At 42.0% G+C, this 22,952-nt stretch overlaps 1 protein-coding gene across 1 annotated transcript in view; it reads left to right on the forward strand.

Moving 5' to 3' along the window:
* grik3 (glutamate ionotropic receptor kainate type subunit 3) overlaps positions 1 to 21,917 on the forward strand; it is a 110,975-nt gene extending 89,058 nt beyond the window's left edge. The window contains exons 11-16 of the mRNA XM_057339242.1: positions 3,003 to 3,226; positions 8,565 to 8,683; positions 12,623 to 12,840; positions 15,501 to 15,726; positions 15,903 to 16,153; positions 18,080 to 21,917. Of these exons, the coding sequence (XP_057195225.1) occupies positions 3,003 to 3,226; positions 8,565 to 8,683; positions 12,623 to 12,840; positions 15,501 to 15,726; positions 15,903 to 16,153; positions 18,080 to 18,280 (1,239 nt within the window). The 3' untranslated portion in view covers positions 18,281 to 21,917. The remainder of the gene's footprint in view (positions 1 to 3,002; positions 3,227 to 8,564; positions 8,684 to 12,622; positions 12,841 to 15,500; positions 15,727 to 15,902; positions 16,154 to 18,079) is intronic.
* The last annotated feature ends 1,035 nt before the right edge of the window (positions 21,918 to 22,952 follow it).

Genomic DNA, 22,952 nt, shown 5'->3' on the forward strand with positions numbered 1-22,952 from the left:
GTGTTCAGTGGGTTCAGGAGTGGTGTTCATGTGTTCAGTGGGTTCAGGAGTGGTGTTCAGGTGTTCAGTGGGTTCAGGAGTGGTCTTCAGGTGTTCAGTGGGTTCAGGAGTGGTGTTCATGTGTTCAGTGGGTTCAGGAGTGATGTTCATGTGTTCAGTAGGTTCAGGAGTGGTGTTCAGTTGTTCAAATTTTGGTCCCGCCCAAGAAAAAACATCCCATGGTGTTTATCCCAATAAGACATGATTTAATTCAAGCAGTGCCCTACCTCACATTTTTTTCCGAAAATGTCATATAACATATGCAATTTTAAAACTCATACATTTCATTTAGGGTCTAGGCTCTTAAAGCATAACCATAAACCATATTTACAGTGAAAACTTTTGATGTTTGTTCAAGAAGAGGGGAGATGACATTTTACTGTACAAACTAATCATTTTTATGGTCCATTTTTACTATACAAACCAACATTTTTTGTAAATTTGTAAATTGTTGTAATTTGTTCCAATGGTGCATTTTCTTATTGGTTCCGTTCACTCTCACATGGTTACATTTCAAAATGGACCGATATTTGGTATTAGAAGTCATGTGAGAGTAACATGTCATGAATCTGGTGATTGTGCTGGCAGCGGTTATCCGTCAGGACACAGCTGTGCAAGCTTGCTGTTACCTTCTTTCTAGCTACAGTATGCTTATATTATTTCATCATTTTGAGTGTTGCACTGCTCTAGAAAACCATTTAAGTTCCTTTCTTAAATTCTTTGAGACACCTTCTAAACACCTGTTCAGAAGGATTTCAGTAGTTCAGTGGATTCTCTAAGTACAGGAGTTCAGTGGGTTCAGTTGTGTAGTTTACCAAGTGAAGAGTTAGGGATCCATTGTGTAGTGTATTTCGGGGAAACTATGAGTTTAACCTCAGTAACATACAAATAATTCATGGTGATTAACCATTACCTATTTTATACACTTTACCTGATGCAGCAGAATTAATAATAGCGACAACTAAATGTACTCGTCCCGCAAGTGATCAGGAGATCGTATATCAACTCTAAGAAATATTACTTTCCTGGCCTTGGAAAAACAATATTTTTACTGTAGTAAAGTACCACTTCAGAAATTTTAACGAAATCAAGCAGTTTAAGTGACCTTGATATCTGATAAATAAACACAGAAACGATTCGAGTGTGGTTACAAATGCGGTTTTATTTACTACCCTAAAGGGGAAATAAAACCAACTAACTAACAAAGACCAAACACTAACAAACACAAATAAAACGTAAAAGCAGTAAAGAATGAAAGAAATAGACAAAGCAAAGAGTGGCAGTATTAAATCAGCTATTCACATCTGTATAAACCATCAAGGACAATTTCCTTATTTAAAAGGGGCAAAGCTTAAGCGCAGCTATTTAGAAATAGATCAGATACTTGCATTGGCTTCCTGGTTGTGCTGGGACAAGTTCTGGTGCGCGTGCAAAAAGGTTTCAGAGTACTGATGAGTTCAAAGTGAGCGGGTGAGTCCGTCGGATTCTTTCTTAGAGCCGCATTGGCTGACGAAGGTAGAACAGACTTAGCCGAAGCAAACTGCCGGAAGAAGCTGTCTCCGAGGAGAGAGACAGTGCCGAGAGGGTGCACGAACACGAGCGAGCGAACATAAGCAAGCGCGAACACACACAAGCGAGCGAACACGAGCGAGCGAGCACTGTTTCCTTCGCACCTCAGATGTTTTAAGCACGAAAACATGTTTCTTTGTTCGGCACAATAACTCATTTGCATTTATGGTCGCCTGGGAGTTTGGAGCAGGAATAGTCTTAGAATAAACTAAAATGAGTATGGTATAAAATACATTACTGTGCTCTACACCATATTCTAAGAAATGCAGAGGGAAACATTTAGATATGAAACATGAAAGGGTTATAATTACATTGACCTGTAGTTTGTACAAGAATGTAAATATACACAGAATACCACTAAGCACATATGCCTTTGAGGTTATAGGTGAAGGAGAATAACATGGGGACAAGCATACACTGTGGGGTGGTTGTATATAAACTTTAAACCAGTCTTTTGTGGCTAAGGGAAGAGAAAGAGACATTCTTTTGGAAGAATTTGAGGCTTTCAGTCCCTGGGGGCCACATGGCTTTTCTCACTTTGGTGAACAGTCCCGTCCTCCCACAAGAACCTCCTTTGAAGTCCAGGCGAGAGTATTGGAATCTGTCCTGGTCAGTGATGAAGGTGTTGAGATAGGGCAGTTGGACCAGACTCGTTGGTGCCTGGTAGAAGCCCTGGTGAGAGGTTACTGTGTTTTACGATCTTATGATCCCAGCTGGTAAACTTTGATCCGACCAGACCCTACAATTGTGTTTCCTGTGTGTCAGGAGGGAAGTTCATGTGTAAAGTTGTACTCAGTTGGATGCAAATGCCCATTTTTCTCAACCCCATTAATTCCTGCAAAGATCCTAAGTCTTTGTTCAAAGGGGAAGTAACGCACAAAGTTGCTGCCAATCTCATATTAATCTTGAGTACCTATAGAGTAGTATTGCATACTTCATATCTTCGAAGAGTCTTTAGTTTGATCACATTTATAAAAGACAGATACAGCTGTACGATTATTTAAAAAAACATACGACCTCCTGCACGCATGGTTAATGACAGTTTTTGCGCTGGGACCGCTCCATCTATCAGTTTCAAATGATTTCCAAATCCAGCGTTATATCCACCATTTATATAACATTCATCACCTAAATGCAGTGAACAAACAAACACAGCTGAGCTCCGGAACGCAATGCTCTCTCTCTCTTACTCCAGCTGGTTGACGTATGCGCATGCTCCTTCTCCCGCTCTCCCTGGTTGAGTGTGGGCGTGCTCTTCTCGGTCTGGCGGGTTGCTTTTTTGGGAGCATTGTCCAATAAGGGACTAAGAAACGTTGTTACGAAGCGGATTTTCATTTTCCATGATGTTTGTTTCAGACATTTTTTAATACAAATGTTTGCTTCCTGTCCTCTAGAGAGCCGACCTGGCTGTGGCTCCTCTCACCATCACCTTTGTCCGTGAGAAAGTTATCGACTTCTCCAAACCCTTTCTGAACACTGGCATCAGTATCCTGTACCGCAGGCCCAACAGCACCAACACTGGCTTCTTCTCTTTCCTTAATCCTATGACCCCGGACATCTGGGTCTATATCCTGCTGGCCTATTTGGGGGTCAGCTGTGTGCTCTTTGTCATTGCCAGGTAAGCAAAAAGCCACTGTTTACTTACATGTGACCATTAACCTAAAGTGTATATTATCCCACACCCTTGGTGCTAAAGCGAAACACCATTATGGTATGCGCTTTGTCCTGTTTATTTTATATACACATAATATTTCAAGGTATTTTGGCCTCGATGTGTGGTGAATAAAATAATTGCAAATTAAATCTAATCCATGTGAAAAGAAATAGCAGAAAAGCTTAAGACCAGTGGACAGAAAATCTTGTAATCATGCCGTTTATTGTCGGAGATCTGTGGGATGCATCACTGAAGCTCGTACATGTTTACATAAACACAATAGAGGCTCACTTAATTGCATTCTTTATTTTGTCCACAGTTTTTATTACATCGGGCTGCTAAATTCGATACTTGACAACTGCTTAGCATTTTTAATCATATGGATCTCTGGATAATTGGTAGGTTACATTTGGTTTTGACATAAAATTGAATGAAGAATAATAGATGTCAGCCGCTATTTGCACTTTAAGTGCACCTCACCTGTTAGCCACTTTTCAAATATTTTCTTTATTTCATGGAAAATAAATGGAAAATAAAATAAAAGTAAATGCCTTTAAGATCTGATGTGTGATGGGAAACGGTGGAGGAGTGAGTTTGGCAAGAGGCAGATTCGAACTTGGGTCGATAGTGTTAAAACTCTACTTGCTATCTGCTTTACTCCCTGTGCCACTGGAATCACGGTCTACACAAAGTCGTTCCTACTTTTTCTCAATTCCAGTTAGATACAGGTGGGCGGAGTTAATGTAAATAGTCTCTGCCAACAAGGCAGGCTATGTGCACTCAGTGTAAATAGACACTCCTATAATATATTTTCTATTAAAAATGATTTTCGCGTTACACATCTGTGCAAGTTTTGGCCAGAGGTGTCTCTCCTGGACCACATGTGTGGACATCGCCCAACCCAGGGCCCGCGCGGTCACGTTGGTCGCCAGTAGAGCGAGGTCGGTGACGGCGCAGAGTTCCTGCATAAGCGCTGGGTCGGTCTTACCCTCGTGGAGCTCTCTCAACACCTTGGCCGGATGGACCTGCAGGATGGCCATAGTGTGGAGAGAGGGGACAGCTTGGCCTGCAGCAGAGTAAGCTCTCGACATCCTGGATGCCGAAAAGCCTATGTGCTTTGGACGGCTGTAGCTGTAGCTGCCCCACCATCGAGGGAAGAAAGGGTGATGGAACTAGTTGACGTGCACGCGCCAAAGGGGGCGTTTCAGGTCGTACTAAGTTCCTCATGCACTTCCGGGGAAACACGGCACTGGGGCGAGTTCGGCTTGGAGCAGCTCTCAAACCCGAGGTACCTTGTATCCAGTCGTGAGCATTGGGAGAAGCAGTGCGGGCACTGCAACCCAACGCCGGTGGCCCGGGAAAGCATGGCTGACATTTTGACGTCCGCTTCTTCCTGGGCTCGACCCCCTGGGGGAGGGAGCTCCAAGGAATCGTCGGCGTCAGATGCCAGTAAGTCACCCTCCGATTCTGCAACGGACCTCTCATCATCACGCACCGTTTCCGAATACGTGGTTGAGGAACTAGACGGTGGGACCTTCTCATGGGGAACGGTCAGACGAGGAAGGCGATGTGCGAACGGTCAGCGAGCCGGTGGCTGACGGATTAGCGCTCACAGTAATCCTTGTATCATCCTCGCTGCTTGCCGTAGCGGGCGGCAGGGCCGTAGTCCTGCCGTCACGGAACGGGAAGCAGACAAGGTGGTGGCTGAGCCCCGTGGGAACACAGCCACCCGTGACGCAACGTCTGAATCATCAACCGCCCGCAGTGCGGGCAGGACGTATCCACAAGGGCTGCCCCAGCGTACCGGAAGCAGACCTCGTGTCCGTCCCCCTCCTCGATGAGTGTGTTGCACCCACGAGAACAGCGGGACATGCCACGCTGGAGAAATTTGCTCTTTTAGAATGTAGAAACTTTGTGGCATTGTCTGCTAGCTCGAACACCTCTGGAACCGCCGAGACGCCCAGGGTAGGGACCGTCCGCTGCACCACGTCGTAGAACCGGCAATCTGGAGTTTCTAAGTAGTAGCGAGAGTTGATCTTCATAAGCGAAGGCTCCGAAGAACAAAAGGTGAATGAATGAAGCACGCCGTCTCCCTTTTATACCCGGATTTCCGGGGGCAGAGTCGGCATGCAAATTTCATTCTCCAATTTTCATTGGCCTTTTCTAAGTAGTCGGAAGCGATTGGTTCTCAGGGAAGAACCCCATCTGTCGGTTCGACACAACGTCGAGAGACCGACAGAAAGGGAATGAATGTTCTCTCAAGTGGGATGTAGCAAATCATATCCCAACAGCTGCATTGATGATCCATTTCTGAAGTTATTATGATTATTTGATCTAAATTTGTAATATGCAGTGGCAGCTAAATAACATTTGGACACTTAAAATACACTAGATCTTCTGGATATCAATATATTAGATAACAAAATATGAAACAAGATCTATGTTGGCAGTTGGGCAGTTCAGATTGTGACTGCATGACTTTTGTGGCCAATAGCAGTATTGTTATGATATCTATTGAAATAAAATCAATAAAAAAACAATGCTCATCCGTCAAAAGTTGGTTTCTATATTTGGCCGCTGAAAGACACCTGAAGCAGGAGGTTAGAGAGGCAGGTGTGCAGCACACGTTCTAAAGTCAATTGGCTTCAGTATGGCTCTTCAAGCCCTCCCTCCCCATGTAAACGCACGAGACAAACTAAAACAATCTAATTACAATTTTCCAATATGTTTCTGTCATTTGAATTTCTTATCACAATGATGTATGTTTTTTCCAAGATGTTATTAAAAGGGGGTGTGACAGCATGATTTGTGCATCTGTGATGGAGTCTTTGGGGGAATATGACCTTGATAACATTTCAGACAATGTTTCTGGGATCGTTTGGCTTCACTTTTGAACTGAACTGAAATGAAGAGAAGGCACAGTCAATGCGGCTATATTGAGAAAATCCTACTTTGCAATGATAAAATTCAAGACTGTCAGTAGTGATTTTTAGATTAGGAAATCAAGTTCACACAGGTGTTCTAGCAAGTGTCTTAAGTTTAATTACATTACTTGATTATTTTCAATAGATTAAATCTTCTAATGTTTTCTTTGTTACGTGCATTAAAATAAATGACACTTGCTTTGATATTCTGTTATTTAATGCAGTTGCATTCAAATGTAATATAGTGCATTACGTTTCCAAACTCTTTATGAGTTCTAAACATTCAACTCTGCTTTTTCTGAAGTTACTGATTTAAAAGTGCGAATAATAAAATCAAAGTCAATCACTTCAACAATGATCTCATCATAAAATTCCCTTTTGACACTTAGAACTTAAAAAACATAAATGTGCAGTAATAGATACAGTATGTGTGATTTTCCAGCGTTTTGTGAGTTTAACAGTATCTACAGTATGACCAAAAAGAATATGATGAACTTTGTAACTACAATCACAGACAATGAAGACTATTGCCTTTTTCTGTTTCTGTCTTTCTTTCCTTGAATAAAACTGAGCAATACATGACACTGGAACTGAGGGGAGACGAGTCATTCATATCAGTTTTGACCCTCATTTATTTCCAAATCCTTGGCTGAATTTGTAAAGTAACTGGGTGCACGGCTTTATTCATTATTAGGACACGTTCTGATAAATACTTCAACTGTAATTTATGCACCACTAGCATCACCAAACACTCCCCCCGTCTGATAACCCCCCCCCCAAACCTCTGCCATCGATTGAGCCAATGTTAATGTGACAGTCCCTTTGCTTGAACCAACAGAATAATGTTTTAAGAAGCACCACAGACAAAACTTCACATCATCTTACCTCTACATGATCAACTGATTTCACTTCTGTAATTTCTTGCCTATTTTATTTGTTCCCCGCTGTGACATTGAATTGTCTCCAGGCATCTCTGTTTGACAGGGTTTGGGAAAGAATTAGCACTGGAAGAGTGACATATAGATGTGTTTGGAGGCATTTTACAAACTTTTTCCAGGCAAAACAAAGAGTAACGGAGAAATAAATGTAGTCATGCAATGTGTGGTCTTCTGGAGTTTCCGCTGCCGTGCTAACAAGTCCCCTGACGATACGCGCGTCTCTCATCTGGAGACATCTGCTTTGAGACGGTCTTTCTACTGTAGATGTTAAAGGACAGGTGTTTATAAGGGAAATTACAGACATCTGTCGGCGCTCCGAGTATCCGGAGTTAATTATGTTGTAGTTTAACAAGCTGTTGGAATGAGCTTGGATGGTGTGGTGCATGCTACAATCAATATTGTGAAGCCTGAAACATGCGTACACACAAAAGTAATAAAAGCACAACTGGGTAACGTCCTGGAGCATCTCAGCTGCTTTTAGGAGCGTGGCTCTACTACGTTCACACTGGCACCAAAATCCGATTTTTTGATCAGATCTGTTTACTGCATTTCAGTGTGAACAGGACAAACCACATGGACTCCGATCTTTTTAAATCTGATCTGAGCCACTTCCATATGTGGTCCTAAATCAGTTACAGGTCTGATGTTTCATAATGCGACCTCAGTCTGAACGGTCATATGGGAATTCATGCGACTTTTACGTCATTCTACATCGACCCGCGTCATAATTCTGGGCCGGTGCGACCTACCGTGTGACGTGTTTAATCGTAACAACATGGAGGAGAGCAGCGAGTTTAGTCAGTGGAGGGACGCGTTAACACAAACGTCCGTGGCCTCCATGTTTACTCTGAGCGTGATGCGTGTGACGTATTGTTTTTGTTCTTGTGCGCTTGTGATTCAGTTCAGGACCGCGACCAGTTCACACTGCAATCTGATATGGGCCACATTCCCTAACATAATGTGAACAGCCAAACAGAAGATCAGATTTGAGCAAAAATCAGAATTGGGCATTAAGGCTGGCAGTGTGAACGTAGTCTAATTAACACGCCAATGGCTTGTTGCTTGTGGATGAGCCCACCTCCAAGTATACTCTATAATACTGTGTGCTCACTTGCTTTGTGATTTATGATGGGGTGAAACTTTGATCTTTTCGATAAATAATAGCATCTCATCAACAACCTGCATGATCTGTTAATGTCAACGGCGGTATAGGATCGGTTATTTTCGTTTATTTGGCCTCTGATGAAGAACGTCTCCTGCCACGCATCTGTTTGGTCAAAACGATGTTAAAGGGATGTACAGTATTCGTTTTTTAGGGAAGTCCAAAACGGGGGTTAGTGGGATTGTTTTTTTCGTATTCATTTGCCGTCACTATTGATCCAGAAATGTTTGAGTTAGCTGTAGGGGTCTAAATAAAAACCCTTTCTCCTCGTGCCATAGGTTCAGTCCATACGAGTGGTACGACGCCCATCCGTGTAACCCAGGATCCGATGTGGTGGAAAACAACTTCACCCTCCTCAACAGCTTCTGGTTTGGCGTGGGCTCCCTCATGCAGCAAGGTACAGTGCACACGTGCCTCTAGTGCAAACTCAACACATTTCACCAAAAACATACCAAACAAAGCGGGAAACCTGACAACCAGGTGACGCGACTGTTTTCCACACTTTACCTGTCAACGCGTGCCGATTTCAGACTGCTCTGACAGGAGGAGGAAGTATAGTCATCCTGCTTGTCAGTGAGGCGGGAATGAGGCCTGTCAAACATCTGTCACACACACTGGCAGGTTAGAGGATAACAGCGCTGTTTGTTTCCAGACACTCGCTTGCCATCAGAGACCTTCGGCATCGTGAGCTTGAGCTTGGGATGAAAGTCGACAGAAGACTGTGTCTGTCGACTGCAGCGGATGCACAGCGGGGCGTCTCTGTGGCTCAGAGTCTCTTGGCCAGATGTCCCATTTATATACATTGCTGGTTTTTCCTAACTGTTCAGGTCAATAGACTGCTCAATTTAGTTATGTTTACTCCGAGCTTCAGAGCGGCACTGTAGGGACGGCATAGAAATGACCGGTCGTGTTTGAGAAGGTGAACTGCAGTCAGATTCGCGAGCACCGTCTCCAGTGATGGGTTCTGCCTGCATCTCATCCTGAGGTTAAGACAGACGAGTCAACAATCATCTCCCTGCCTCATACCAGTCAGGATGTTCTGTCATCACATTAAAGAGATACTTCACCCAAAAAGGACAATTCTGTCATCATTTACTCACCTTCGAGTTGTTGCAAATCTGTATCAATTTCTTTGTTCTGTTTGAAGAATTAAGGACAGCAAAATGTTCTGAGGCACTTTTGACTACCATTGTATTTTTGGGGGGCAAGATCTGTTTGGTTATAAGCATTCTTCCAAATATCTTTCTCTGTGTTCATCAGAACAAAGACATTTATACAGATTTGGAACAACTCAAAGGCGAGTAAATGATGACAGGATTTTCATTTTTGGGTGAAGTGTCCCTTTAAACCCACGTTAAAGAATATTCACTTACCACATGCACATCGGTTGAAAATAATTAGCCTAAACATTTCAAAAACAAGCGCGTGCTCTAAAACGAGCCATTGTATAAGATGACATTTCAGCACCTGAAAACGGACAGCGACTCATAAGAAGCAGTTAAAGCACTGATGCGTGCTGTCGTGTTAAGGGCATTTTTGGGAAATGCACGTGAAACGATGACGAACGTTCACAAAGTGGCTCGTAGAAAACGCTCTTAAGTGCTATGATCCATCGTTATCATGAAACCCGGCAAGGTCTAGTTCAATAACAATGTCTTGAATTAACCTGAGAGAAATCAAATTAAAAAAAAACTTGGAGCTTTGTTGTTAATTATTTTATGAACCAGCTTCACTTTTTTCGATAGGTAACTCTCATGAACACGTGGTGGAAGAACCCAATTGCAGGCAGCAGTGTCAGGGGTTGACAAAAAGGGATTTATTTATATCAAACACAAAACAAAAACCCACGAGGGGATAAAAAAAAGCACAGGGGATAATAATACGGGTAACAGAATCGAAGGCTAACCAAACACTAGACGTGAACTAAACTCAACACTTACTGAGACAAGACGGAATAATCCAATAACAGGAACACGAGCATGAGGAAAGCATGTGGGTACAAGGCACAATAGTACAATAAACGAGCACAGGACAATGAACACGAGGGCTATTTAAAGGGGCGCAAATCAAGAGGGGACAGGTGCGGGCATGAACTAGTTAACAATCAAGAATGAGGAATACAAGAGGGCGCGAACAAAGACGAGACTGGAGAGGGGGCATGCAAGGCCGAAAGGGTCAAAATGTCTCTCTCCACATTAAACAGGGGATCCTGCCATGATTCTGCCACAAGATCAAGAAAGACATGACTAAGTGAGGCAGAATCAGGACAGGTAACCACTGTACATTACGGTATAAACGAAGTACAACAACATTGATTTCCTGAAACAGTTTCAGCATCACCCATAATTTAATGGCACTTTCTTTAACATCTTATTTCCCTTTCTCCCTGTTTTAAACATGTTCTCTGTCTCCGCACGAAGGCATCAGCATGCAGAATTAAATAAAGAAGGAACGTATTAAACATACACAGTTTGAAGAGCCCTCACGGGCACACCAATCCCAGCCTCAAACCAAAAGACATACTGTACTAAAGCAGGCCAGAGCTGAGTGAAATGTAAGAAGACGAACAATAAAGCTGTGATAGCTGTCAGTTCTTCATCACTGCTATTCTCACACATGAACACTCAGTGTAGAATGTAAATAACAAGTGGCAAATTCTGTTTAATTGGCATGGTCTGAACATAATGAGGAATGAGAGCGTGATGTTTCTTTTAGACTTTTCAGAAATGATCTGAGTAATCTCATCCGTGTCAACAGGGTCTCAAACTCGGCTCACTTGTGCCAACATTTATCAAAGTGCAAAGTCTCAACTGAAACTTGTGTTGATTCGGTTCAGTCTAGTCAGATATGAAAACAGTGATTCAATTCTTTCTGGGAATTCTGAAAGGCTTCACTTTTGGTAAGAATCAAACTCCGAGAACCAAGCGATATCCCTATCATTTTCATTTTTTCTGCTCGCCGATGAAAGACATAAACGTACCTGAGAGATTAGATCTCCGTGTCATCTCATCACTGATATCTACGTCAGGTCTCTCCACAGTAAAGACTCTATTGATTCAAGAGGAAATGTGATGTTATCGCAGCGAGACTACGATACGGCTGATAAAACTAGGCAGTAAACCAAATCAATGTTTTCACACGTCCCGGAGACAGTTCTTGTCATTTTGCTGACGTCAGTTTGCGTCCGACAGAAAGCTTCTTCTTTACAGCAGCACACAGCGCTTCAGCCGAAAGGATAAAAGCAGAAAAACCCATTTGTCACGTCTGTCCCAAACGTATTCAGGTTGGACATGGTCTGCTTCACAAAAGCGATTGTTTTATTACACAGAATCTACATATTTCCATGACAAATGGTCTGTATATGCCCGTTCTTCCTTAAAATACGATGGTTTTGGTTGGTTTTCCAGGGGTTTTGGTCAGACCAGCTCAATCACTTGTTTTGAGATGTTCTGTCTATTTATCACCGACTGGTAAAACCACTTCTAATTCAGTGCCCGTCGCGCATTATCATGTTTGTTTAACACCAATATAAGACATCTGTATTTGGTGCTATTGTTTGAAACACAAAGCGATAGAGGAAAGGCTAAGCAGCTTGGTGAATACTGAACAGCAGCCGCTGGCGCAGAGCTTCTTTCTTTATGAGATGTAGGTGGGAATGTTAAGCGCAGGTAATTATTCTCTTTGGGAAATGCTTTAAATTCAGCCGTGCTGATGTGAAAGGGAAAAGCAGGTCATGATCATTAATATCACTCCGAAGCCAACCCTTGGAGAATAAGCCACAGCCGGACACAGTTTAACAGCTCCGCCTCCTTCACGGAGATAAGCAGATGTTTAGCTTCGCCGTCTGTCAACCGTGAATCTGTTTGTCGTGACTTCAGCATTTCCTTCACAGCTCGCGCACCGAACAGTGATAAATGAACGCTGCAAACCAGAGACCCTCGGACAGACGAGACAAAACCATCCGGATTTGAAAAATGACTTTGCCAGCTGGAGTTTTGTCAATTCAGATCTGCATAGAGCCTTCGGGATCTTCGGGATCATTCTGAGCAGTTCATTCCCAGTGAACTCGGTGTTTGTCCATCATGTCCCACTGGGTTTGGTTTTACTCTTCTGTGTCTCTGAGACGACTTGCAAACAATACGTTACATACCGAGTGACTCCAGAAAGTGTGTGGCCATCATTGCAGTCAATGCCAGAATGCCAAATTTCACACACATTCTAATTTGGTCTGTAAATGCCACCCTTGTGGGATTAAAAGATAAACAAGGAGAATAAAGTTCCACTAACATTGACAACCAGCAAGCGTACTGAATGATGTGTTTGTTTTCCTGCTCAGGATCCGAGCTGATGCCCAAAGCTCTCTCCACCCGAATCATTGGAGGCATCTGGTGGTTCTTCACTCTCATCATCATCTCGTCCTACACAGCAAACCTAGCCGCCTTCCTCACCGTAGAGAGAATGGATTCGCCCGTGGACTCAGCTGATGATCTGGCCAAACAGACCAAAATCGAGTATGGCGTCGTCAAGGATGGAGCCACCATTTCCTTCTTCAAGGTACATATATATAATATATAAGATATTATCTGATATAACAGTTTAACCACCTCAGAGGTCATGACTTTCTTGGATAAGTTCTAGTGAAGTGTTTTTGGTCCCATACACTCTTCATGCCTTCAGTGTTCTCACTCAGGAGTCTTCAAAGGGAGTAGGGATGAGCCTCGCAGAATAAAAATCAGGCCAATATTCAGAGGAGAGCGCTCTCTGGTGGTGGGAGGAATGAGTCTGCCATTGTGGTCTTACAGATATAAAATCAATGAGAAATGAAACAGCATGAAGGTTAACCTTCTTTCACTGACTGTTTGCTGAAAAAGACAAAAAACATCATCTTTCATATTATGAACCTTGTTTGTGTTTTTATAACAATCCTTTTTTTACTTTACGTAATGTGAAGCCCACCGTTTTGACTCGTAACGACAGATTACTGAGATTATGTTCATTAGTTTACTTAATCTTTCAGACGTGAGCTTTTTGTCAATAGTATTGAGAAGTACTACTGAATGCTAACAGAAGAATTTGAAAGACAGCGGTAGCAAACTTTTTCAAAAAGATTCAACTTTCCTATTCTCGGGCACTCAGAAAAAAATCAATACAATTCCACAAAAGAATTTTTTCCAGCTAGATCTTAATTCCCACTGTAAAAGCAAATTCTCCCGCTTCTCCTGCGTGTTTGAAGTTTTCCTTCATAATGATTTTTTTATTCCAAAGTTTCAGCTTTTGCCCGCAGGGTTTTACTTTCGACTGCTTTGAGTTTTGCTCTCAGATGCTGTAAAGCAGAGCAGAGGAAAATATAGCGCATCTCCTCGAGAAATGTTCAACTGACAGCGACACAAAATCTCTGTGTCCTTAGACTGCTGATTACATATTTATAAATTCTGTTAAAATATAGCCTGCTTTAGCCATTTCTGCTGATGTTGGCCTCTTTTCATATAGCCTATGCTTTCCTATAATCTTCCAAAACATACCTCAGCATTTTGCTCTTGAAATCTAAAATTGCTATCTCCAATTTCTATCAAACCCATCAACATTTCAATGATTTCTACGTAAAAAAAATGCAAAGAATAAATGCAATGTGTTTGATGTATCTGTTGAGGTAAATGATGGCAGTGTTAGAAAAGGTTACACAAACAGGTGTCTACACTTAAAGCATCAGGCTGTCAGGAGAGAGAGAGAGAGGTGCATACCTGAAACATCCAATGTTAACATTTTCCCCAGACAAATCAAAGAGCAGAGCACAGTTCTTGGGTCACTTTAAATGTTTGATAGAATGGAGGCAACAATTATCTGTGATTAGCTTTGCTTTCTAACGTGACCTCTCTACGAAAGCATGAAATGCCATTTAATCAGGAGGTTAAAGCTTCATTATTCTGAAAACCACACACACTTGTACATCAGAAGATAGCACGGGGTTAAGCAGGGAGGGTGTCATGTGTTGAATGTTGAATTGTCTCGTGGATCACATGTGACTTGAGTTTGAATGCTCTTTGATGAATCAAAAAGACTGGATGTCTCCGGCTGGTTCTATGCTTACAGTACTATAGGAGCAGTAAGGCAGTACACAGTGTGTTCTATGCAGTGTGTTCTGCAGTACGCAGTAGGCTTTGTTAACGTCACAAGTACACAGTATTTCAAACGCATCCTACAGCTGCATTACTGTACGGACAGGTAAAGAAGACCAGGGGTGTGATAACAATCCAGTACACACTGAGGCGTCAGCTGTATCACTCCAGGAGTCTATTCATTCCTGTGCAGTCCAACGTTAAAGCCAATTCCCAGCCACTTTCAATTATAGTGAGAGACAGCAGGGAATATAGCGTTTGAAGGAGGAGGAACAAGAACCGGTGCTCAAGGTTAAGAGACGAGCGCCAGCACCAGTGTGAAGCAGGAAAATCTCTGCGTATCGAAGCCAAGACTCGGGAGAGAAGAAGTGTCCTTTGTGGATGCTGGGTGCAGATGTTGATGCTCGTGTAGACTATAGCTTCCTCTGTGAACTGCAGGAAACACTGTAACGGACACACATTTCATTCCATTCCATTTACTGTTCAGAGAGTGTGACTACACACTTTTCATTATTTGTACTGACCAAAACTTGTTCAGAAATCAAAGGTTTGAAAAGTCAGAAAGCAGATACCAATATGAGGACACATTGCCACTTGGACACTTGTGGACTGTTTTCATTTTTTACCGTCAGCTACACATTTTAATAATGTATTTTCAAGCCGTTCGGTCGTAATGTGTCCAAACTTTGAGTTGCTGGCTTACATTATTTTATTTAGATTTAGATTCAACTTTATTGTCATTACACATGTACAAGTACAAGGCAACGAAATGTGACCTCTGCATTTAACCCATCCAGAGAGTAGTGAACACACGCACAGCAAGTGTTGAACACACGTACCCCCGGAGCAGTGGGCAGCTATCACTGCAGCGCCCGGGGAGCAAGTAGGGGTTAGGTGCCTTGCTCAAGGGCACCTCAGTTGTTACCCTCCGGCCCTGGGAATCGAACCGGCAACCTTCTGGTCACGAGTCCGACTCTCTAACCATAAGGCCACAACTGCCCCTGTGTGTTGTATAGTGTCGTCCACCAGTCTCTAGCCATTGATAAATGGAAATGTTGTAAGATATGAGGAGAATATTGGACTGCTTTCCTCTTTCAGAAATCCAGAGTGTCCACGTTTGAGAAGATGTGGGCTTTCATGAGCAGTAGACAGAGCACATCATTTGTCAAGTCCATTGAAGATGGTATTCAGCGAGTGTTGAAGTCCGACTACGCCCTGCTCATGGAGTCCACTACAATTGAATACGTGACCCGCAGAAACTGCAACCTCACGCAGGTGGGAGGCATTATTGACAGCAAAGGTTACGGCATCGGCACCCCGAAAGGTACGTGCACGCTTTGGACTATACATTCTGATTAGATAAGCTGTTTGAAAGTGCACAGAAACCTGGTAAAAGCCTAGTACCACAATGTGTTAGGATGAGGAATTATTTGAAGCCCAAATCACATACAGTATGATTTGTCATTAAAGTGAAGGCTGTATTACTAATGGGTTTTGTAGGCTCTCCGTACAGAGATAAGATCACAATAGCTATCCTCAGCATCCTGGAGGACGGCCGTCTGCACATGCTCAAAGAGAAATGGTGGAGCGGCAGCAGTTGCCTGGAGGACGAGCGCTATGAGACGGGACCCATGGGCATCCAAAATCTGGGCGGCATCTTCATCATCCTGGCCTCTGGTCTGCTGCTCTCCGTGTTTGTAGCTATAGGAGAGTTCATCTACAAGCTGCGCAAAACTGCGGAACGTGAACAGGTGAGACTCACAGAAGCTCCAGATCTGATGCTGAAACAGTTGAAAAAGAACAACTGTCATGTCAAGCACTATTACAATAACACACGCAGGAATGATGATGTCATTATCATTATCAAGGAGCTTGGTGTTTTTGTGCTAAGCGAATGGGTTTTGCATCTGACAAAGGTAAATGTAGATATACAGGTATACTCTATCGAGAGTATCAGGTAGGATAAGAGCACACCAAGAGTAGAGTTAGACACTCATAATTCTGCAGATATGCTTTACCTTTTAAGATATACCTTTTAACATATGCAGCATCACCGATTGTCAGACTGAATGTCTTTCAGACGTCTCAGAATGAGTAAAGTTGAAATACATGTGATACAACTGATAACATCCTTTGAATGAAGAGATGAATAAGCCCTTTAAACGCCAACCAGATCTGAAAGCAAATAGCGAAATCACTTTCGTTTTATGTAGACACATTTCACAGATAAGATGCCACTGCGGGAGATTGACATTTAAACCACTTTGATCATGTATGTGAGTGTAAAAGCAGGAAAAAATCAGAATATTTTTATCTCGTTCAACGTATTTCCTACTGAACTGGATTGGGAAGTGTATGCTAATTATTCTTCATAAAGTTTCTCGACGACTTTAGCCAAAACTTTGCAAAAATTATTCTTTCTGAAGGCCAAATTTATTGGGACAAATAAATGAATATGTTCATAAAGTATTTGTACATTTGAACATGGAAATGTGAGTCATCCACCCGCATGGCATTGCTTACCTTTAAAAACACAATGGGTCTCATTCATGAAACACCAGCAGAACACATTTTTGTTCTAACATACATTTTCGGATTCATAAAAATGTTCGTAATTTCAAATTGTTAGTTATTACGAAAGAAATGTATACCTGCTCCATACCACGTGTACATAGTGTGTAAAACCGCACGTAATGTTCTGTATTCTTTTAGACAAACTGATGACACTCCATTTTGAAGCACTATGTATCATAATGATATTTCACGAGTACTTTTGCCCTGTCTATTATCATTTTTTACTTTTTAACTCCGTATAAAACACAGAGCTCGTCACTGTCCTATTTTACACAGTGGAGAAGAGGCGGGACAAACAGTAACATTGAGCAACCATCATACACAGCAATGGAGAAGTTAATATTAATGGTTACTGCATTTTCATATTAAGTAATTGTTAACTGTAATTGTAAACAAAGCTGTTGCGGATTCTAAATCACAGCAACCAACACATCTCCGGAATAACTGCGGTTCCTCCAAAGCGTTGTCAAGCGCCACCAGCCGTTCGTTTTCAGAAGAGCACCAGGTATTATTGTTTTAGCTGGTTAAAAACGCTTTGGTGGACACAGTTTAATTGAATCAATTATTGGTAAGCATGTAGCCTATTAGTCTCTTATGCATTTATGCAATATAATGTAGCCAAACCAGAGAATGAAGTCCAGAGGATTCCAGCATTCCTAGATACGTCATTTGTGTAGCTGTAATTCATAGGCGGGGATTATGCTAATTGTGAATGAGCGTGCATGCGCGCCCTGTTTACGGATGATTGGAATTCATTAACACACACACATTTTACTATGAAATCTGACGTTTACGAAGTTTTTGTGAATCCGGAGGAAAGTTTTCAGGAAGGTCTGTTTTACGTGCAAATGACTCAGAATTTACTCATACATTTCATGAATGAGGCCCAATGAGAACCTTTTGTGCTCTGCTGAAGACAGAAAGTCATATGGGTTCGTACGGGTGAGATGAAAGTAACTACTAGGGCCTCAGATATCAGTGGCATTGCCACGTAGGCTACGAGTCAGACAGTGAGCACGCTCTGTCTTGTCTTCCGATGGACGTGAATGTACTTACTTCCTCTTTCCCCCCCACCCCCACGATGTGTCTTTTTTTCCATCAAGAGGTCTTTCTGCAGTGCGGTGACTGACGAGATCAGACTGTCCTTCACGTGCGAGAGGCGAGTGAAACACAAGCCCCCCCACCAGCCGCCGCCAGACATGAAGACGGACGCAGTGATCAACATGCACTCTTTCAACGACCGTCGCCTGCCCGGAAAGGACAACATGAGCTGCAACACCTCGATGACGCCCGTGTTTCCATGACGTGCCTGGGCGACGGGCACCTGAGGCACGTCCCAGGCGGGGCACCGGAGACCAGGGACTACGGCCCTGAGATGATCACGGCATTCACCATCAACCGCAGAGACATCCGACACCAACTGAGCAGTCAGAACGGAGGCAGTAACAGCAAACCAGGTAGTGACCACATCCTCAAGCCAATGTATCCCACCATGCCGCTGCGAGAGGGGGGCCGATCCGTTTCCTTCCTGTGAGAGCCACATCTCCCAAACCCTCCAGAGTCTGATGTTTACAATGGCACTCCGACGCAAAAGCTCACCATCTAAAACAACCTGTTTCTCATTGGAACGTGATGTGGAAAAAGAGGCTTTTTGGAAGCATGGCAATAAATGAAACTACAACCAGGGAAGTAGTTTTCTTAGAGTATCATTTCTTAGAGCACATCAATTCATTTAAGAGTTCCGAAGTTTTGTTTTCTTTTTGATTTGGTCGAAATGCAGTGTTTCGTCTCTGTGAATGCGATGTAGACTTGATGTATACGTGGCAGCGCAGGACTACAGTGGCCAGCGTGAGCTGCCGGAAGATTGGAAACCCCATCCACCGTAGGCCATAGCATCCACCTGCGTTCGTGAAAATGCACAAACAAACAGGATTGATTTCATTGGAGTCATCTAAATAAACGCGGAACAATTCCGTACGGCCCGCAAAATTACTCCACAGTGCTTACACGCCAGACTTTTGATTGATTTGTGCTTCATACGTTGCCAGCAGATGTTTCTTACCCAGCGAGATCTAATGGTAATGACGGATAAACACAACGGTTGCCAAAGATCCGTCGTCCAAATGGATTTAGACACTTGAAATGCAGTTTTGCCTGCAAACAAGAAAGCGAATGACATCTTGACTCCTCTGTTTGTTAAATGACTTATCCTGTACGTCAGACCCTTTTCCAGATCAAGAATCCGAAACCCAAAACTGTAACAAATGTTGTACATGAGCCCATGTTTGATGTACACAATCTGTAGGTGCCGTGGTCTTTGTCAGAAGATTTTATCCCATCTTCTGTTGTCATTCATGAAGAAGAGAAGGTCTGTATTACCAGAAACAAAAGTGAGATTATCAGTTCATCTGAGATCACAAAAAAAGATCGTCTGACCTCTCAAATCTCATCAACACATGTATTTTCAGACGGTCACTGATGATGTCACGTCCTCTCACAAATCTATCAATTGTGAGGAATATAGTGCAGGAATCATTGGGTATACCGCATTAATCAGAATCTCAAGGGTAAGCTCAAGTTTATGGATTTGGGGAGTAAATGATGGCGAAATCTCAAAAAACAAGCGAACCAACCCTTTAAGTTAACCCTGATGTTAGCCCGGTTCATTGAGTTCATCTCACACACAGTAATGATGACTGAAGCTGTGGTCAGTGGCAGTTCTGTTGTTATCCAGGTGGATTCAGCTCCACTCATTTCAAGTGTGTGTTCACATGTCAGAAGCACTTTCTTTAGGTTGTTGGTATGTCAGGATGTGAGGTGTAATAGAGTCGTGTGCATTGATAAGCCTCGCAGGCTCAGAGGGCTATGGATAAATTTAGGGTGAGGGCCTTTTTTTAGTCTTTCAGACGTAAACTGGGCTACAGTACGGTTTTCAAGCTTGCATTAGGACATCTTCATACACAGAGACAGAGCAAAACTGCAATATATATATATGCGTTTTAGACATCCAAACTGCAATAGAAAAAAACTGTATGCTACTGGAGCCGCTCACCAGATTCAGACAAGCGAGCATTCAAACATACATTCAGCATACAGAAGGTTTCACGTGATGATATTCCACACGTGAAGCGCTGTCATGATGAGGTGTAGGTGCTACGAGTCTCCACCCACTGCCCTCTCGTGGCAGCTTGACCAATCACAGGCCTCCGTGAGGTCAATCTAACGGACAGTGTGGAAAAAAGCAGTTTTGTGTTGAACATGTTTTTATGGTGAATTATGTACCGATCAGAAATACCTTCATGTGACTCGATGTTTCTTTGGTGAAAGCTCATTGTATATGTGTTATTCAAATTCTGTGTAGTTTTAATACTCTCTTGCAAAGTAGGGTATATACAGTATTAGATGACAATGACAGACAAATTACTGTATTTTGCTAAATCCTGATGATTTTTACCTTATCTTCTTGAACATTGCAGGTGTGATATATGATACAGGCATTGTAATATAGAATCTAGTCTCAAGTGGAGTTAAAGAACAGCGATGTAATGCCCCAGGCCCTCAACTCCATCACATTCAGTTTCATGTAAAGAAGACGTTGATATTAACTCTGTATGTAAGACCTTCTGAAACTTAATGTATTCATGTCAGATGTATATACAGTAAAGACATCATAGAATATTCAGAGAAGAACCAGATGACTGATTCATTTACACTTATCATGGAGGATTTCTTTCGTTCGTTCGTTCGAAAGCCTTGATAGATTCTGTAGATTACCCTTTTGTCTATCCACTTGTTCAGTCCTCTTCTTAAAAAAAGAATGAAAATATTGTCAATTTGTATATATCATAAAGAGGTTCTGTTTCTCTAAATCTTTTCTGAATACATTTTAATTTGACGGTACAGAACCCTGGAAACGGCATGAAAAAGTGTCATTATGAATGAAATAGTAAGGCTTAAGATTTGTTCACCCAAAAATAAGATGTACTTCAAAATTAGTGCTCTCTCTAATGGAGTTACAATGCTAGGAAGAGCCAACATTTGGATTATTATTACTCTTAACTGTGTTTGGCTGAAGACATGAAGGCCTTGAATTTCATTTTTGAGTTGACAGCTGTTTCATAGAATAATTTACCTAAACCCTCATCTTTTTCATCTTTTCATCATGTTTTATTTCATGGGATACCAAAGTCTTTTTGAAGAATCTTCTTGCAGATATTTATCATACACAAACACACCACATTAAATCTAATAAGAAGTTCCATACAACTGCAATGTAGAACAAACTGACACATGGCGCTCAGTTACACGGGAAACATGAGTGACACCTAATGATTTGAAATCAAATTAAGATTTCAGCTCTTTCTAATAAAGATACTTCTCTGTTTTTTACGCTGTCATATGCCTTCATTCGACCTGTTAATATAGTCTAAATCTATGAATATAGATGCTTCTATGGTATTTTTGACCTGGTAAAGCTGGACAGCCATAATAAACCTTCTGATTCTTCAAAAGTTTTTTTGTGTTCCACAGAAACAATAACAGATGTTATAGAAGGACACATGGGTTCTGTTGGTAAAGCCATTCTTTTCATCCGAGTTGACACTTTGTCTGTAGCTCATTGAGGATGATCACAACTTATTATAGAAGACAAATAGAATTTGATCAAATTTTATATTTACACTGTGATACATTCTTTGTAACAAATGACTTAGCAGCATATTAATCACACACGCCTTCATATCAAACTGAGTATAAGACCATGAAGGACTCATCCCTACAGTATCTGTGTGAAATACATTACATCCAGCATTTACTTTCAGTATTGGATCAATCAATCAATCCTATTTACGGAGCATCTATTTTATAAAAGGAATAAACAATGTGAACATTGCTGTTTTACAAAAATGTATGAAACAAAGAAAATAAATGAAATTACATTTTACAAACAAATGTTTTGTTAATATTGTTATGCATGCAAATCCACACATTTGTGTTAATAACATAAATTATGGTTCAGATCATGTGTCATGTCATGTTCTGCACAATGTTCACAAGTGAAAAAAACCTTGTGCTACTAGAGATGATAATATGACAGTGAGGTCTGAGCCGCGTGCCAACGGCTCCCCACCACAATGACTGCAAACATTTTGCATAGCAATTTAGTTAGGTTCTTTTTCTGCTTTTGTCCTCAATGAAACATTGGTCAGTTTTGCGGTTCACATTGGCAGTGTTTTGCAGGCTCGGGCTGTATGTTTTCATTTGCCTGTAGCAGGAAGAGCCTTTGAAGTGAGTGTCCATCCGAGTTCAGCAGCTCTCAGATAAAGAGACTCGTGCTAGCGAAGCTCATTTCATTCTCACTTCAAAGAGACAACACAAACTGCCCACACCCACGTTTACATATTGTTGAAAACAATACACCAGACCAAGAGGCCTGTCCTGGATATACACCCCTGAAGTTGTGCAGAATGTACATTTATGAACACAAGAACGTTTCAACGATTAGTGCACACGTGTCAGGAATGATAAGGCAGATAACCCAGGCACAGTCAGACAAAGGGTTAACAGACAATATTTATTCAAAGATAAAACCAAAACCCACGACGAGGAAAACACAATAAAAATCAAAACAAAAACTACCTCAAGGGTCAAACAAACAAAGTCCAAGAGAATCCAAATAAAAAGTCCAATGACACATCAAACCAGGACCACGATAATCCACATACGAGGAGAGGTAGGGCAGGGTAAAGGAATGAACCGACAAGGGGAGACTGAATACAAAGGGAATATAAAGGGAACACTAAGGAGGGAAAATGACAAAAGGCTAGTGACTGGCAGGTGATGGGAATGAAACACTGAGGGGAAGCTAACGAGTTAACAAGTGGGCGGGGCCAATGACGAGACATCGGAGAAATGGTGAACAAAATGGCCACGTGTCTTCCACACATAACAAAACAGGCACACAGACATGGTACTGTA

This window comes from Triplophysa rosa, linkage group LG8 (genome assembly GCF_024868665.1).
Source record: "Triplophysa rosa linkage group LG8, Trosa_1v2, whole genome shotgun sequence".
In the NCBI taxonomy this organism is placed as follows: Eukaryota; Metazoa; Chordata; class Actinopteri; order Cypriniformes; family Nemacheilidae; genus Triplophysa; species Triplophysa rosa.